At 43.0% G+C, this 18,969-nt stretch overlaps 1 protein-coding gene across 1 annotated transcript in view; it reads left to right on the top strand.

Annotated features, from left to right (window-relative positions):
• The window catches only part of MEX3C (mex-3 RNA binding family member C), a 44,408-nt gene extending 35,045 nt beyond the window's left edge, over nt 1-9,363 (top strand). The window contains exon 2 of the mRNA XM_084832919.1: nt 5,839-9,363. Within this exon, the coding sequence (XP_084689045.1) occupies nt 5,839-7,067 (1,229 nt within the window). The 3' untranslated portion in view covers nt 7,068-9,363. The remainder of the gene's footprint in view (nt 1-5,838) is intronic.
• The last annotated feature ends 9,606 nt before the right edge of the window (nt 9,364-18,969 follow it).

The raw sequence follows: 18,969 nt of genomic DNA, 5'->3' as shown, positions 1-18,969 counted from the left end.
TTTTGAAGGATAAATCTGGATTCTCAAGATGTATGTGTATTTGTTTTAGTATCAGGTTAAGAATATTTGGAATAAATGTTTAGATAATACAATGCACAGTTTAGCCCAGTTGTTTCAAAACTTCAAGTTCTGTCTGCTCTCTCATCATAACATGGCAATCTCTCACATGTCCAGGGACCTGGAAACAGTGTGTGGGAGAGGCAAGCTTCCTTCATTATATTCTTGTGCTTCCACATCCAGTGTTGTGCTGGAAGCAGAAAACATCTTAGATTATACACTGGCATGTGAGTCATCACAGCTTAATATCTTACCAGGCTGTTAGATGACATGTTTGGATGCAGTACACTGAAGAAGCAATTAATGGAGAGGGCAAGGAAGCCAGAGATCAGAGTAAAAACAAGCATGGAGGTCATCCAGTGGAACTATATAAAAAGGTTAACAGCCTCTGTTTTGCCTGGGCTGTCTTTACAGTTGTCTCTTGTGTTATCTCTCCACTGGTTCCTTATGCACTAAATTCACTTAGCATTGATTGATGACGCATGCAGAAGTTTCGGGTATCGGAGGCTGCGGCTTCCTTTTGATGGCAGTTCTTTCTCTCCAAATAACAAAAGAGAGGTTGACCTCAGAGTCTATAGAGTCAGCTTTCCTTTCAAAGTCACTTTTCTACAAATTGTATTTTTAGTGGTCCTGTTGGGTTGGCTTTTGACACAAGAGAGAGGACAGGGCTTATATTTTTCAGAGAAAATGTTCTGAAACACGTGCATTTCTTCTGATGAGAAACCAACGCACCAGTGCAATCCAGTAAATGTCTTCAGATCGGACGGTTCTTCCTATTCCCTTCATGTTAAATTAATGTGAATGCAAAACCTCCATTGGCTAGAATGTACATGCTGCCCCTTCCCCACACTGAATCTTGAGCTGTTCCCATGGTTTTTTGTATATTTGTAAGTCAAAGACTTGAATGAGAATGTACATTCAGTTATTAAATGTCTTGTTTGGCAGTCCCCGTGCTGGGAGGTAGTGTACAGAGATCCCTTTCCCTGCTGCTGCTGCCTGGCCCAGGATATTTTGACAGATCAGCAGTAGTGGCTACCAGTGTTGGAAAGGGGAGGAACAAAGGGATATCTTGGCCAAGTAGCAGTAGTGGCTACCAGTGGTACTGTACCAGTAGTGTACCAGAGTACCAGTAGTGGCTACCAGCTAAGATACCTTGGCAAAATAGTGGTAGTGGCTACCAGTGTTAGAAAGGGAAGGAACAAAAGGAGGTCGAGAGACTCTCCTTACTGTCTGTGTGGTGTCCCGTGCCACACTTCCCAGGTTCCTATGTGCAAACAAAACTAGCAGAAGAGAAGCTGAAAGGGCAAGAAGCAAATCTCCAGCCCTGCACATGTCTCACTCCTCCCCCATTGTGGCATTTTCTTTATCATTTTCTTTCTTACAATATTTTTATGACAGTACACCAGGGTAGGATCTCTTTTTGGGCTGTGGGCACATTTGGCAATTTGAGAAACTCTCCTGGGTACCAACACAGAGTAGCTGCCATGTGGGTGGTAAAGGACAAGTAACCTGCTGAAAAGACTGAGTATGAGGCAGAGGTAGAGTCTGAGCCCCAACACAACTCCTTTGAACCCACAGTTTTCAGCACCAACAGAAACCTATTTTGCAGCAATCCCAGTGAACTTGGTAAGAAAATGTGTTAATTTAAAGAAAAGTGAGAGCGGTAGGACACCTTGATAGGTGCTGAGAAAGGTGTCCAGGGGTGCACTGGTGCCTGCAGGCACCAGGCTGCCTAACCTTGCACTACACCAAGTGGGTCTAATATAATCACTTAAGTTGTACCAAGCTTAGCTTGGACAGGTGCCTCATGCTTTTTGCCTCCTATTTTGCTTTGCCTGCTTATTATCCATATCAGAAGTCCAAAACCTTAAGAATTTGAACTGCATGTTGATGGCAGCAAGTTGGCAGCTCTGGATGGGGAAGTGAATTCTTCCCTGTATCATAGGCAGCACTAGGATCTGGTTTTGCAAGTGGTGCTTCCAGGGCAATGGGAGAGAGAGGCTTCAATATCTTCTTACAATCAGGCATTCCTCCCACACTTTGGAATAACTGGGCCAAGAAAAAGTTGAGTGAGGACTGGAAGAAGTCTCTTAGTTTTGTAACTGTTTTCATCTTTTTGTCTCTTTTTCAATATTCGCTCCCATCTGGCGTATTCCAGCCATCCCCAATCTGGTGCCCTCTAGATGTCTTGGATTGCAACTCCCATCAGCCCCTGCCAGCATGGCCAATGGCCAGGGATGCTGGAAGTTGTAGTCCAAAGTATCTGGAGGGAACCAGGTTGGAGGAAGGCTGGCATATTCCATATAATAATCTTGCTAACCATGCTGGCTCAGGGATGCTGGGAGTTGTAATCCAACACCTCTGGAGACCACCAGTCTGGGGAAGATAGCCATATATCATATTCTGTTCAGCCATTCATTTGTCTGTGATGAATCTTGTATATTTTTCCATTTATTTGCTGCCTCACTTGAAGCTGTAATTAAGTTACCCACTAGTACTTGTTTTCAGCTGGTTCTACATCCTCTATGTAACCTAGAAGAAATGTTAGTGGTGGTAACGGTAATAATTTTGTAGTAATTCCATTACTAATCTCAGCAATTTTCTTCCAATGCACTTGAGATTTTATAAATCTCTGCCTTTGTATGAAAGTCATCTGCTCTGGGTGAAGCACATTCCCAGCATGGATCTGTCATTAACCTGTTCATTTTGAGTAATTTTAAAGGATTTAAATACTAATTATATTGAACTTTTAAAATGATTTTTCCTTAAAGCGGTAGAAATTGAGATTTGGATTCATTGGCAACAATAGTTTCCCACATACTATCAGTATTCCATCTAGCTTTAACATCTCACATTTTTGCTTTTGCTTTTTCTTCCCTGAGTCATTAAGCCCCCAACGTATTTTAGGTAGTAATCCTTTAGTATTCTGTAATTTTGAAATTAATTTTTCAAATCAGGTTAGTTGTCTGTTAACTGCATATTCCCTTACTAGATAATTTAACATATGCCTTAATTGAAAATATTAAAGCCATTGAATTCTATTATGTAGTCTTATGCTGATTTCTATATAGTACAAGACTTGAACATCTTCCAAAAAAAAAATAAGAGGTTGATTCGGATTTAAGCTGAATGAACTGTGCTGGCAAAGGTAGACTTTCCTGCCTCCTCCTTTCCACAGCAGCCCCTCGAGTCCCCGGAAAATGCTACATAGAGTCAGGAGAACCTGCTGAATGGATGAACTGTGGTGTGGGAGAGAGGGGAAATCCCCCAAAATTGGGCAGAGAGACCTTCCATAAGTGGAAACATACTTCTAGTGGCAGGCAGATCCTGGATCCAACCCCTGATACTTTACAAAAGTATACTTTACAACCTGCATTTTCCCATGCTATCCAATTTCTAAAACCTGTCAACCCTTGCATATAGTAATTTTAATAAAGAGATGCTCCTGGAGTGCATATTCAATTGGAGCTGAACCTTTTCCAGTTCATAAGGAAAGAGTAAATCATAGGCTTATGAGCAGTGCCTAATGGCCATCTAGTCTTGTTATACCATAATAAAGCCAGGATCTCCAAACCATATTATTCTTGTATTGATGACAGTAATTCTTGAGGAGGCAAAACACATTGAGGGTCCTATCAACTGTGCTACTATATGTACATAATAACGCAGATTCTATACATAGAATCATAGAATAGTTGGGTTGGAAGGGGCCTACAGGACCATCGAGTCCAACCCCCTGCTCAATGCAGGAATCCAAGTCAGAGCATCCCTGACAGATGGCTGTCCAGCCTCGTCTTGAATGCCTCCAGTGTGGGAGAGCCCACCACCTCCCTAGGTCATTGGTTCCATTGTTGTATTGCTCAAACTTCCTGACTGTTAGAGCAATACGACAATGGAACCAATTACCTAGGGAGGTAGTAGGCTCTTCCACACTGGAGTCATTCAAGACGAGGCTGGACAGCCATCTGTCAGGGATGCTCTGACTTGGATTCCTGCATTGAGCAGGGGGTTGGACTTGATGGTCTTGTAGGCCCCTTCCAACCCTACTATTCTACGATTCTATGTATTTTTAAATCAGGAGTCCCCATACACCCTCTCATGTTGTTTTGATATAACATCTTATGTGCTATTCTGGCCCTTTTAACTTCAGCTGCTTCAAAAAAAAAAAAGGTCTTCTCCCATAATTTTAGCTTTCCCCTTGCAATAGATTAAGCCAGAAACAAAAACAATAATTTGGGAAGTAGATTCATTTTTACTGATCCAGTTCTTGCTGTCCAAAGAAGTTTAAGCTTAGAGCAGGGGATTGAAATAATCCTGTCATAAGTCATACACAATCTAGAAAATGAAATGGTTCAAGCAGAAATGAAGAAGGCTCAGAAACATGGTTACAGAACACCACTGCCCAATTGGTGTCGGGTGTGGGTTGGTATAATCATATCATACCTGTCCTGAAACAGCTATAGCAGCAACCAGTGTGTTTCCAGGCCCAGTTCAAGATTGTGGCTTTGATCTATAAAGCCTGAAATGATCTAGACCTTGGCTGTCTTAGCAAGTGCCTACTCCCATATAAACCTCCCCATAGTTTAAGATCAGCTACATCAGCCCTGCTTCAAGTTCCATAATTTTTGGAGGCAACATGAAAATGAAATGACATTGGACTCCACAAGAAGGGCCTTCTTAGTTGGTGTTCCAGAGATGGGATGGCCTTCCATGAACTGTGTGTTTCGATCCACCCCTTCTGAAATTCTGCAAGCAGGTTAAAACATTTTCATTTTGGTTGCTAGTTCATATGTGGTTTGGTTAGTTTACTGCTGCTGTCGATTTTGGATGTATTTTATTGTTTTAGGGTGCTTCCAAACAGAGGTCTGTTTGCAGTACCGATTAAAAGACATTGTGTAACTGTTCTGTCTTTTCTTCCTTAACGGATGTTTTTTTGGGGGTGGGGGGATAGAGGTAGCAGTGGAAAATATGGGAGTGTTACAAGTGGAAGAAGACATCTGGACCCCCTTGTAAAATTCCATCAACTGCACAAGTCTCATCTTGAAGTATCCTTGGTTTTAATTTATTTTTATTTTATTGAGAACAGCTTTGTTTTGTTTTTAATGAAAAGTGGTATATAAAATTAGTAAATAAAATAATCCCCTTATCCAGTGCAGTGACCTGCACATAACATCTTCTGCCGTTCAATTGCTACATTGGGAAGGGAATGAACATATCAGCAGGACCATTGATTTGGTTTCAACTAATTATTTGGAAACTATTTCAGTGAAAATCTAAGTGTCAATATAGTGCAGTGGATTAGACGTTTCTCTGAACTCCAAGGAGAAAAGACACCATGCAAACAGGAAAAATACAGCACATAAATCTTTTGCTAAGAAGCTTGTAAGTAGCAACTCACCTGTGAAGAATGAATGACTTTCAAGCAACTAGGCTGTGAAGATTTTCCAAAGATGGCTCTTTTCCTCTCTTTCAAACTACAAGTGATTAACATAGGCTTGTGTGGGCGGGCAGGCTACTAAAGATTGTGGTGAGCTAATTAATTTGCAAATTAATTAGACTTGGCACATGTTCGAAGTAGCAGCCATCCTTATTTGGCAAATAGTTGGTCTCAGTGTGGTGGTTATTTGCCAGGGAAAGGATTCCTGTTTTACTGATCTGACTAGGTGTGCTATGGAGCACAGTAGGTGCACAACGCAGTTGAGAGGCTAAGTGTTAATTCTTTTTCAGTTCTGTATTCTTTACTAAAGGTCTTTTTTGTGTCTGTATATTTTCTCCACGCAGGTTGCAAAATAAAGGCGTTGAGAGCCAAGACGAATACATATATAAAGACTCCTGTCCGTGGAGAAGAACCCATTTTTGTCGTCACTGGGCGCAAAGAAGATGTAGCCATGGCCAAAAGGGAAATTCTTTCTGCTGCTGAACATTTCTCCATGATAAGAGCTTCACGCAACAAAAATGGCCCAGCTCTGGGAGGGCTGCCTTGTAACCCCAACTTGCCAGGCCAAACTACAGTCCAAGTCAGGGTGCCTTACCGTGTCGTCGGGCTGGTGGTTGGCCCAAAAGGCGCTACGATCAAAAGAATTCAGCAGCAGACTCATACCTACATAGTTACTCCCAGTAGAGACAAGGAGCCAGTCTTTGAAGTTACCGGCATGCCTGAAAATGTAGATCGTGCTCGTGAAGAGATAGAAATGCACATTGCCATGCGCACTGGAAACTACATTGAACTGAATGAAGAAAATGATTTCCATTACAACGGTACAGATGTGAGCTTTGAAGGAGGGAACCTGGGATCCGCCTGGCTTACTTCCAACCCAGTACCTCCTCCAAGCCGCACCAGGATGATTTCTAATTACAGAAATGACAGTTCCAGTTCTTTAGGAAGTGGCTCCACTGATTCCTACTTTGGAAGCAATAGGTTGGCTGACTTCAGCCCAACAAGTCCGTTCAGCACAGGCAATTTTTGGTTTGGAGAAACATTGCCTTCTGTAGGTGCAGAGGATCTTGCAGTTGACTCTCCTGCATATGACTCCTTGCCAACACCTTCTCAGACCATCTGGACACCTTTTGAACCCATTAACCCACTCTCCAGTTTTGGTAGTGAACCTGCTAGTAACGTGAAGGCTCCGCGGAGAGGGAGTCAGCCATCCACTCCTCGTCTGTCGCCTACGTTTCCTGAAACCTTAGAACATCCACTGGCAAGGAGAGTAAGAAGTGATCCACCCAGTACAGTCAATCAGGTTGGCCTTCCAATCTACATCCCTGCTTTTTCCAATGGTACCAACAGCTACTCTTCTTCCAATGGTGGTTCCACATCTAGTTCCCCTCCGGAGCTGAGACGGAAGCACGACTGCGTGATATGCTTTGAGAATGAAGTAATCGCTGCCCTGGTTCCGTGTGGCCACAACCTATTCTGCATGGAATGTGCCAACAAGATCTGTGAAAAAGAAGCACCATCATGTCCAGTTTGTCAGACAGCTGTTACTCAGGCGATTCAGATTCACTCTTAAATATATAGAGATATTATATATGGACTTTTAAAACTCTTAATGGCTTGGATGTAATGGTACCCCCTAAGTAAACTTATAATGAACTCAGACTGTTACTGGGCTTTCTTGAGATTAGGCTAACGTAGTTTGAAAGGCATGTACTCTTTTTCAAAAAGGCTTGTACAGTTAACACTAAGCCTAGCCAATCTTTCTCCATTTTGGTTGCAGCTGTGAGACCTGTAGCTAAGTTCTTCTGGAATGAAGCTGTGATGTGGTAGGAGTATCAGACACTTAGATCAGTTTCAGAACAAAATAGAGCATGAGTACTCATGGCTTTCCAGATGATCTTGACTATATACTGGTGGTAATGGTCATGACAGTGAAAGCCTGGTACAGCCCTGAGCGTAGAAATAGTCAGTTAAGGGGGAAGGGTACAAAGGATTATCAATATATCAAACACACTTCCAATGCTGCCTTCTTTACACTGCCAGTTTTTCAAAACAGGTTTGGGGGCGCTTTTTTCCCTCTTTACAACATAGGCTTAACTTATCTAATGTTGCAAATAATTTTATGCTGCACAAATTGATTTTCTGACATTCAGTGTGTAGTGTAGCAGTATTTTTTAATTAATGAGATCATTGTTCATAGGGGACAGAAGGGGGCAAAATGGTATGAATTTGACCACCTTCTCATCCAATATGCAAATGGGGTGTCTTAAGAGAATCAGGAATGTGTGGGTCTTCCATTGCCGAAGTGTGGGAAAGTCTGCCTTGCCTTGATCAGTGCTGAGGGACGCAGGAGCTCCAATGCATGCACAGAGCTCCCTCACTAGTAGCAGGTTCCCTAATCATTTCAGGGAAGGGAGCCAGTCTTGTATATTGCTCTGTATGTGTGGATTGGCTCCCTCCCTTGAAAGGAAGGGGACCCTCTGTTTGTTTGTTTTCATTTTGGAGCACTATGCATACATTGGAGCACACATAAAATTAATGAAGTTAAGAGCTGTGGTGCTCCCATACTGAGTGCAGTCTACCGCGTGTCGTTCCCCCACACACACACTCCATCCCCATCTGCTTCTGTGGAGCATACATCAGGTGGGGGACAGCTGTCGGTTTTATGCACCCATTATATCTGATAGCAAGGATGCTAACATTCCATTGGCTAGTTTGATCAAGCTGTTCTTAAATTAACTATTTTAGAGAATATCAGAGTTCAAAAATGTGAATCATTTTTATGTTTCAACCATACTTGCACATTATGTGAAACATATATTTTATTTTTAGTAACGTAAGGGGGGAAAAAAGAAGTCACATCCACTCTCTTGTATCATTCATGAAAGCAGCAGTGACTGTGACCCAGCAAGCGGTTTATCTCATTTCAAAATCATACTTCCCTGTCTCAAGGAAAAATGGACTTCTCTGTTTTTGTTTTCTTTGTTTTGTTTTCTTTACATTTCAACCTGTGGATGTTTCTCACTACTTCACCTTCAGAATGTTCCCAAATCTGTGCTGGCATTTGAAAAAAGAACACTCAGAAGTTCTGATGGATTTCTTTATTTTTTTATTTCTTTCTCTCTTCTCTCATATTTCTTTCTCTCTCATATTCTCTCTATCTCTTTCCTTCTTTTTTTTTTTTTAGCAATAGTTTCCCAAGCTGAAACAAATAGATTTTTTTCTCAGTATAGCAAATGTGTATTGAACTAGTAAATATACAGAAATCTTTATTTTTTATTTCCACTTGAAAGAGTTACATTTCGTATAAAAAAAAGTTTACAGATAACGGTTTTTATTTTATGATTTTTTTCAGTATAAAAGTTGCCTTGATGGCATATTATTGTTATTATTATTACATTATGAGATGAATAACTTTAATGCTAGCAGCTTGTAGGATAGTTTAAATGTCAGTATTGAAACCTTAATCTTTAGCTGCAGTCTTGTAGATATGAACAGTCTCGTTCACCAAGCATGTATTTTGTATTCTCTTGCATTGTACACTGCAACTAATACGCCAAGGAGTCAACAGACATTAGGTGCGTGTACTGTTTCTATAAACTACAGACTCAAGAATGACAAAGCTCTCAATATAGTTTAGTATTTGCTAATTTTACTACACTCTTTTTGTTATGTATATGTAGGGAGGTCATAGGGATTATAAATTCAATTTGAGTAAAGTTTAAAAAAACATATATTTTATGATAAAGGGCCTTTAACTTATGATGGCCAAAGCACTGATATTATATATTTGCTGTAAAGAGAATTATAAGAGTTTTATTTTTCTGATATTAAAAGTTACTTAATAAAGACTTGTTTCCATTAACTCGAATGTTTTCTTGACTTTGCTCTTTTCATGGCTTGTAGTTTTCAGGCAGCTCATTGCGTCAGATGGCTTTTTCCTGGACTAGAAGGAATGTTCTGTGCCACCATGCCAGCTCAGCCAATCAAAACCAGATGCTTTGCTGCTACGTGTACAATAGCCAATACACATTAGCCCTGTTCATGGTTACTCATGTGTAGAGCACTCAAAGAAGGACCAGGGGTCCCCCAAGCCATGGGTGTTTGAAGAGGGACTCCTACGCGTGACCAGCTGCTCAGGCGTAGGGATTCTCCTTCAAATGTCTGTGCTCAACATGCAGATGTTGGGGGCAGATCCAGCAGTGCAGTCCCACTCCTTCTGTGCATAAGTGCCCTACTTGCAGGTAGTATGTGAATAGGTTTGAGGTGTGTTACCGAACAAATGAGCTGATAAATGTGCTTATGTTGTCAGATTCTGATTCTGTGTTGTAATAATTACCAACATTGCCTGGCAGTGCCAAAGTAAAAAGGTATTGTTACTTTCTATATCAGAGCTGTGAAAATCAAAATGCACAGGCATTGAATTCATCTCATGGAGTCCCTTGTGCATACACAGGAAGGACAGGCAGCTGGTGGGAGAGACAAACACCATAATAATCCAGGGCATTGATTCCCCTAGTCGGATTTTCATGTGTGTATTTGTGTGTTTGTATATTTTCTCACATGCACATTTATTAGGACCAACCAAAAGTTTACAAGAAAGAGCATAAGGTTTATAAAGGTAAAGGTGTCCCCAACCAGTCATGTCTGACTCTAGGCTGTGGTGCTCATCCCCGTTTCTAAGCCGAAGAGCCAGCGCTGTCCGAAGACACTTCCGTGTTCATGCGGCCGGCATGAGGTGCACGGAACGCTGCTACCTTTCCCGCCGAGGCGGTACCTATTTATCTACTTGCAATTTCTTGCTTTCGAACTGCTAGGTTGGCAGGAGCTGGGACTGAAGACGGGAGCTCGCTCCGTCAGGCGGCACTCGGGTCTCGAACTGCTGTCCTGCCGACCTTCCGGTCTGCAGTTCAGCGTCTTAGCCGCTAAGCCACTGCGGCCCTCATAGGACTCTTCTTATGACTCTTCTTATGTTATGTTAAAATGAAAAGGGTGTGTGTGTTTTGGGTCATGGGAGAAAAGCCCCATGTGGCCCAAGGTATAATTTCAGAAATGCAGAAAATGTAATTTCAGGATTAAAATAGGAACTTTCATGATCCATGGGATTGTATGTATGGGATGGCATCATGGTATGACTGTGAGAGGAGGCCTTTGTTAGAAGTTTGTAATGGGCTGAACACCCTAGTTGGGTCTCTGGCCTCTACAGTAGTTAGAAGAACTGACACGATTTGCTACTTGTGTGTTATGAATGTAGATAAATGCTATACTGTAATTTCTGGCTATAAATAAAAATCAGGCAGCCAGAAACATAAAGAGCTTAAGGCAGTGTACTTAAAGGAGCTAAATGGCACTAATCAATGCTCTAATATTTTAGAGTGGGATGGGGGCGGTGATATGGAGGACATGTTACCAGTTTGTACAGGGACTAGAGAAATTATGCCTGGCCACTGAAACCTGTGTTGCAATGTATCGCTTAAGCTGCAAATGGGAGTTCACATGATTGAATATTCCTCCTGCCAAAAAAAATACCAAGCAAACAGAAAATTGGATATCATGAAGAAGGGTTCCAGTCTGTCTATTCCCTGTGTGTTGAAAACTAGCATGGCAGGGGAACTGCTTTTTGGTATAAATAAGTATTGAGTCATGTGAGCCCTCAGCTGCAGTCCACAGTTCTACAACTCTGACACAGCTTTACCACTTCATTGAGGTCTCTGTCAGTATTGAAAGCAGATAATTAATACCAGTGGCAGTGGAAGATTGGCCAAGAAGCTATGGTTATTCAGATATATAGATAGAAAAACGTGGGAAATGCTGACGTGTTGGATAGAGGACAATATTTTAAAGGTAGATGCTGGAATCCCAGTCAGTTATTAATTGGTTCAATAACACATGCTTTATGGCATTCATCTTAACCTATAAGGTAAGTAATTCCTATTTTGCGGATGTGGAAATGGAGACTAGAAGGGTGACTAGCCCAAGGATATTTGGGGGTGAATTGGGATTTGAATCTAAATCTTACACTGGATTTGGAACTGAATTTATCTATTAGGCCAAGCTTGTCTTCATTATTTGCTGAAAGTACTGTGCCTGCATACAGACACAGCCATCTACCTCTGGCAGCCCAGTGGGAAGGAACATCAGAGACCAACTCTCCAGTGATGCTGGTTGCTTAGACACCATGTGGTCGGTGTATCCATTAGGCAGGATCCTGACTTAGTCAGACTTCGAGTGCACCCATAGATTTTAATGGGTTTTAAGTTAGTCATGACTAAGTCCCATTTATTTAATGGGTCTATTCAAGTATGACAGTCTGTATCCAACACATTGATAAAATACAATGTTATTAGCTGCCTTGAAGAACCTAGTTAAAAATAGATATATAAATTATTAAAATAGCTGGGGGGGGGTCCTTCCTCTCGCTCTAGCCCAGACAGTGGAGGTGGGGAGAAGGAGGAGCAATAGATGCCACCACCTGCTTGCTCATTGGCTCTCTGCCTGTCAAGCCAGCAAGTGGTACCAATGATGAGAAAGAGGACCAGTAATAGCAGGTGACAATGGCGGTGAGAAGATGGACTCGCTGAGCGAGGTGGGGGCCCACTGAAGCTGTCTTGTTCAAGGGACCTCCAAAACCTGGAGCCAGCACTGAAGATACCTTGTAGGCTTTTGCCTTCCATGAGGCACCGATAATGCAGAAATACTCTTAATGGGGGCAGGGGTACTTTTCTAGCTAGCTTTTCCTGAAAAACAAAACGCTTGCATTTTCATGCTCCTTTGCGTAAGTTAGCAAGGCTGGGGAGTTTGGTAAAAACTCCGCCAGCTAGGCAGACCTGTAGCTAGAAACAAGGCTGATAAAACAATCTCCCTGAACTACTTTATGTTCAGAGCTGTGCAAGGGAAGCATTGTTGTAGAAGACTAATTTTAGTTTTCTTCAACACTTCCTTTTCCGTGTGTGTGTTTTCAGTTAGTGTGTTCAACCAGTGGTTGGAGATCACTCAAATGTTCATTAACTGCTATATTGCAAATGCTGTTGTTACAGTGATTTTATAAAACGCCCATTTTCTAACATACTGTTCAAAACAGTTGAGACTAATCACCATTTAGCAATATGTTGCTTTTATCTCTGTTCTGACAGTGGACTATTAAGTCAGGGTCAAGTTCTTGCAGGCTTTTATATTAAAATTGCAGCCTGGAAGAATGCGGCATTACTCACTCGTATTACCTTAAAATGTAGGTATGCATTTTGAGTGTATTTAACAAAATCTTAATGCTACTGTATGAAACCAGTATGTAAGAAATTGCACCTGACAGCTGGTGCGTGTATGTGCTTCATTGTGCGCGCAACTGTTGGGAACACTGAAGCGTACAAAACCATACAACGAATTTACCATCCCATCTAAATTAAACACCCAGTGTAACTTTCTGATCCTGCCTTTCTGGGCAGGCATTTAATTCAAGTTGATTGGGAATTCCTCCCCAGGTTTTTGTTCTTAGAAACATAGGAAGCTGCCTTATACCAGAGCAGATGGCTTGGCCATGTAGCCCAGTGTTGTCGACTTTAACTGGCAGTGCTTCTCCAGGATCTTTGGGATCACTTGGTCTCTGATTCCTTTTAACTGAAGATGCCACCAATTGTGTCTTGGCTGTTTGCTTGCCAAGCAGCACCTGGTATCCCTGAGCACCTGGTGGAGCCCTAGTGCCCGAGCAGGTTCAACACTGGCATCTGATTGCCCCACCTTTCAATTGAATGATTCTCAAGGCAGCTAACAGATTGTAATAATACCCAACCCCAACCCCCCCCCCCCCGCTCTCCAATTCACATATAAACACATGCACAATCCAGCAGCCCTTAGTGCACTGGCTGATGGAGCCAGAATGTGCTTCCCTTCAGCTCTGCAGCCTTAGGACAATTGACAGTGAAAGCAGAGTACTCTTTCACCTAGGGACGGAGAAGGAGTTGCTCATTACAGAATATAAGAAGAGCCCTGCTAGATCAGACCAAGGGTCCGTCTAGTCCAGCATTCTGTTCACATAGTGGACAACCAACTGCCTGCGGGAAACCCCACAAACAGGACACGAGTGCAACAGCACCCTCCCGCCCACATTCCCCAGCAACTGGTCTACGTAGGCATACTGTCTCTGATACTGGAAGAAGCATATAACCATCAGAACTAGTAGCCATTGTTAGCCTTCTCCATGACAATAGGCCAATAGATGACACCAGGGTGGGCTTCATTTTGCCATGATGTTCTTCCGGGGACAGGGAGGCAGGAGGCTACCAATAGCCTTTGGTCCACTGGCTGATAGATGGGTACTTCCCTTTTTTCTGCAGTCCCATGGCAACAGTGTTCCATAATGCAAGGGAGAGTGGGTGGGTCGGCTTGGACAGAAATCTTTGGAAAGAGAACAGGGGTGTTGCTAACATGTTCCTCTTTTTATATATGAAATGTTGGAATGGAATGCATGGTGTGGAGCTTTTATTTTTCTGCAAGCAAATGCATCCACCTGCCCACCCACATTAAATGGCAAGCTGCTTTTGAAGCTCAGGCAAGCGCGTTGGAAGGATCAGCCCCTTGCTTATGACTATTGGAAGAAGCTTCAAATTTTACATGCACACATCCGTCAGACTTGATGTGGGGGACAAGTCTCTTAAATATTTTGTTCATTTATTTTGTTGAATGTTAGCAGAGGAAAAAAGGGCTGAAAGAGTGATTAAAAAAACCCACAAAATGTAAAAATTAGGAATAGCATCCCAAAACACACAGGACACAGGCAAATACTTCCACGTTACATCCTTGTTCTACGAATCAGCAGCTAAACCTGGACAACTTCACATGGGGGGAAAAGCCCTCAAAAATTACAACAAATAGGACCATTGTAAGAATTTGACTTCTTTTATAATGCATTGCATAACTGCTTTTAGTTTCAATTTAGTTCTCAAAAGAGTGGCTAATTTTACATATTTTATTTCCCAAATGTTGAGAATGTTGAGTCCGATTCTGTAGCCAATTGTGGATCCACCAGATCGTTGTTTCATGTAGCCCACTGTGAGCTAGTTCGCTCATCAGGAGATCATGGGGCACTTTGTCAAAAGCTTTGCTGAAGTCGAGATATATTCTGTCCACAGCATTCCCACAGTCCACAAGGGAGATGACCTGATCAAAAAATGAGATCAAATTTGTCTGCCAGGATTTGTTCTTGACAAATCCATGTTGGCTTCGAGTAATCACTGCATTGTTTTCAAGATGCTTACAGATGGATTGCTTTATCATCTGCTCCAGAATTTTCCCAGGGATTGATGTCAGACTGGTCTGTAGTTCCCAGGTTCCTCCTTTTTGCCCTTTTTGAAGATAGGAACAACATTAGCCCTCCTCCAGTCATCTGGCACTTCCCCCGTCCTCCATGATTTCTCAAAGAGAATAGACAGCGATTCTGAGAGTTCTTCTGCCAGTTCCTTTATTACTGTAGGGTGCAGTTCATCTGGCCCTGGAGATTTGAACTCATTCAAAGTACTTAGGTGTTCCTTGACCATATGCCTATCGATCTCAAGCTGCAATCCTGCCCCTTCAGCCTGTACTTCGCCTTTTCAGGGGGGGTCATAGACCCTCTTTTGGGAGAAGACTGAGCCAAAGTAGGAATTGAGCACCTCTGCCTTTTCTTTGTCATCTGTTATCATTTTGCCATCCTTATTTAATAGCTGAACAACCATTTCTTTCCTCTGCCTTTTACTATGCAAGTAGCTGAAGAAAGCCTTTTTGTTGTTTTTAGCATCCCTCGCTAACCTCAGCTCATTCTCAGCTTTAGCCTTCCTGACGCCATCCCTGCAATTCTGCCTGTACTTTTCCTTTGTTACTTGGCCTTCCACTTCCTATATGTGTCCTTTTTTTTTTCAGGTCATCTCTAAGCTTTTTGTGAAGCCACATTGGCTTCTTCTGTTGTCTTCCACCTTTTCTTCTTGTTGGAATTGTTTGTAATTGTGCCTTGAGAATTTCCTTTTTTAAAAGCTCCCACCCATCTTGGACTCCTTTTCTCATTAGCGTCGCTTGCCATGGGACCTTACTGATCATTGTTCTGAGTTTATTAAAATCAGCTTTCCTAAAATCTAGGGTACGCGTTTGGCTACACTCGGCTTTTGCTTCCCTTAGAACCAAGAACTCAAGTGCAACATGGTCGCTTTCCCCCAGAGTTCCTGTAACTGCTGCTTTACCCACTAAGTCATCTCTGTTGGTTAGGATCAAGTCAAGGAGAGTCGATCCTCTAGTTCCTTCCTCTACTTTCTGTAGGAGGAAGTTATCCGCCACACAAGTCAGGAATTTCCTGGAGGGGCCATGTTTTGCAGAATTTGTCTCCCAACAAATATCAGGGAAATTGAAGTCCCTCATTATTACTAAATCATGCTTCCTTAAAACATTGGCTATTTGCTTTTCAAAAGTTTCATCCTTGTCTTCTCCTTGATTGGGTGGCCTGTAGTACACTCCGACCATCAAGTTCCTTTTATTCTTTGCTCCACTTATTTTGATCCAGATGCTCTTGATGGGGCTACCAAGCTCATCCTCCTGTAATTCTGTGCAGAGATATGTATTTTTCACATACAGTGCAACCCCACCTCCCTTTCTGTTCCTCCTGTTCTTTTTGAACAAGTTATATCCTTCAATTGCTGTATTCCAGTCATGAGAGTCATCCCACCAAGTCTCAGTTACACCTATCAAATCATAATTTCCCTCTTGTATTAAGAGTTCAAGTTCGTTCTGTTTGTTTCCCATACTCTGGGCATTAGTATATAGACATCGAAGACCATGTGCTTCATAGTCTGGCTTTCTTCCTACATGCGTCTGAAGACTATTATTGGGCGCTATTAGAGCTGTTCTCTCGGTTGCAGTGCATGAGCCTACGTCCATTGTTACGCCCAACTTTACATCTCCCTTCCCCATAGGATTCAGTTTAAAGCCCTCCTGATGAAGTTCTTCATGCTGTGGCCAAACACATTCTTCCCAGCCTTTGTGAGGTGCAACCCGACCCTTGCCAACAGCCCATCTTCCAGGAAGTATAGCCCGTGGTCCCAGAATCCAAATCTCTCTTGTTGGCACCACCTTTGTAGCCAGTCGTTCACCCAGAGTATTTTTCGTTCCCTTTCTATCCCTCTTCTAACTACTGGAAGTATGGATGAGAAAACTGTCTGGACCCCAAAGTTCTTGAGTTTCCTTCCCAGAGCTCCAAAGTCTGATGTGATTTCTTCGTAGCTCCGCTTGACGGTATCATTTGTTCCCACATGGATGAGAAGGGATACCTGTCAGTGGGCTTTATGAGTGCAGGCAACCTTTCAGTCACGTCTCTAATCTGTCCTCCCGGGAGACAACTTACCTGGTGAGTCCATGGGTCTTCGCGACATACTTGGGTCTCGATCCCACGCAGCAAGGAGTCTCCCACTACTACCACTCTTCTCTTCTTCTTCTTGTAGGCCTGGGTTTCATCGCCTCTGTTTGACTGGCCTTCAGCCTCTTGCTCACTCTCATGCAGGTTCCCCTGTGATTCTTCCTCTGCAGGCTGTCCTCCAGTCTCATCCGCAAGTACCTGGAATCGGTTCCACAGCTCCACTGCTTGCACTGGTGCAGAGTGGCATCTGGTTCTTCTTCCCTACTATTCTATGATTCTGTTCTAACCTCTTTCAGACCAAGGGCCAAATTCAATTTTGGGGGAGCTCTGGGGGGCTGCATTCCAGGGGTGGGTGGCACTAAAGGCAAAAGGGAAGAGGCCCGAAATACAACATATTGTAGCTTACAGCTCTCACTGCTGGTACTTAAGCCTTAGGAGAGGCATTTCAACCTTTTAGAATGGAGAGGGGGACAGGAAATTGGTGGTTGGGGGAAGGGATGGAGCCAGGGAAAGGGGGCCTGGCCATCTGGGGAACCCCAGAGTGGGCAAACCAGGAGGAACCGATTTGGCCCCCAGGCCTGAGTATGTCACCAGTTTAAGTCTGCAGTGTCGCCATACATATCTTTAGACATCTTCCTATCAATATCTTCGAGGGACAGGGCTGTTTTGAGTATATTTTCTATTGGAAATAGAGCAGGGATTAGAAATTGATAGCTCTATGTCAGCCAACCTGCATCTTGCTTTCTTCAGGGTGTGGCTGGCTACTGCTCTTCCAGAAAGGCTTGTGTGATGGGCAGAGTCCTTGAGACAGTGCGTGGGGTAATTTCACTGATGACGCAACTAAACTGCAAATAAAAGGCTAAGGAAGAATTAATGGCATATTGCGACACCCAGAGAAGGTTTCGCTTCAGGTGGATGGCTGTGATATAGCAAAACAATGAAAGGTGGTGGCCTCCTATGAAGAGGGATGGATACTGGGGAGATGTCAAGGTTGCAGACGGTGGGACCCCAGAAAGGGCTGTCAATTTCCTGTCCTCCAAGTGTGTACATGGTGCTGTCTTGAGGTAATTTTTAGAAGAATATTCAGGACATATTTACACTGCAAAACTATCTACACTGTATTGCTTTCGTGGCAGTGAAGCCTCCACTGCAGATTGGCTGACCTGGTGTGGTGTCACAGAATGTCTAGTTGCTCAGGGAGAGGGAACATTTTTCAGTTTGGCTGGGATCAACATCTTCCACAGAGGCACGCTGGGGACTGGGAAGAGGTCTCAAGATCTAAAGATGCAAAGGGACAATGAACCTCAAGGCAAGGAGGCTGAAGGAAGGGTGCAAACTAGGCAAAGGGCTGAGAAAAAAATAATAATTTGGAGGAAGGATAGGTGGAGATTGTGGCAGGAAAGTACAGAGGGGGCAAGAAATTGAGACACAAAGGAGCTAATCAGAGAGGGAGCTCTGAAGAAACATCACAGCCCTTGTAAGAGAGTAGTGCTTAGGAGGTAGAGAGCCACCATGCTGAAAGGCAGTGGAACAAATTAAGCAGTGGGCTGAAAAGCAAAGACCTGAGGGAACCACGGGTGGTAGAGATATGGAGTGGAGGAAAGGAAAAGCCAAGGTGAACTGAAGAGTGGAGTTATGCGCTATTAGGAAAAGGGCAGGGAAAGGAGATTGGAGGATCAATAATTCCAGGCCAGGAAGACAAGGTGGTTTGAAGTCTGGATCTCTCAGGAGAATTCTGCCAGGTGGGCCTTTATTTTCACTACTGCGCTGTTACCTGGCAAACATAAGATGGCAATGGGGAAGAAAAAGCAGTGCTGTGAAGCAGAGTAGTACCACCACCACCCCGTTTTAGTAATGGAGTGTTCAAACAGGTACCACCATCCCTCTCACAAGCAGCCTCAAATGGTGCAGTCCTAGAAAAGCTTTACCAATTGATCCAACTAAATGCGTCTGGTCTGCAAGAACACCATACATCAAGCACCATTCATTTCAAGCAGACATGCTTAACTTTTGCTATTTTTTCAGTCTTGGATGTTTCTGCTGTGTATCTTTCATTGCACACGTTTCAACTTCATTCTAGCTGTTTGCATAGCTGAGGCAGGCC

Source organism: Heloderma suspectum, chromosome 2 (genome assembly GCF_057233095.1).
Source record: "Heloderma suspectum isolate Gila_16-S chromosome 2, 16-S_ref, whole genome shotgun sequence".
NCBI classification, from domain to species: Eukaryota; Metazoa; Chordata; class Lepidosauria; order Squamata; family Helodermatidae; genus Heloderma; species Heloderma suspectum.
This window is presented reverse-complemented; position numbering and strand designations above follow the sequence as displayed.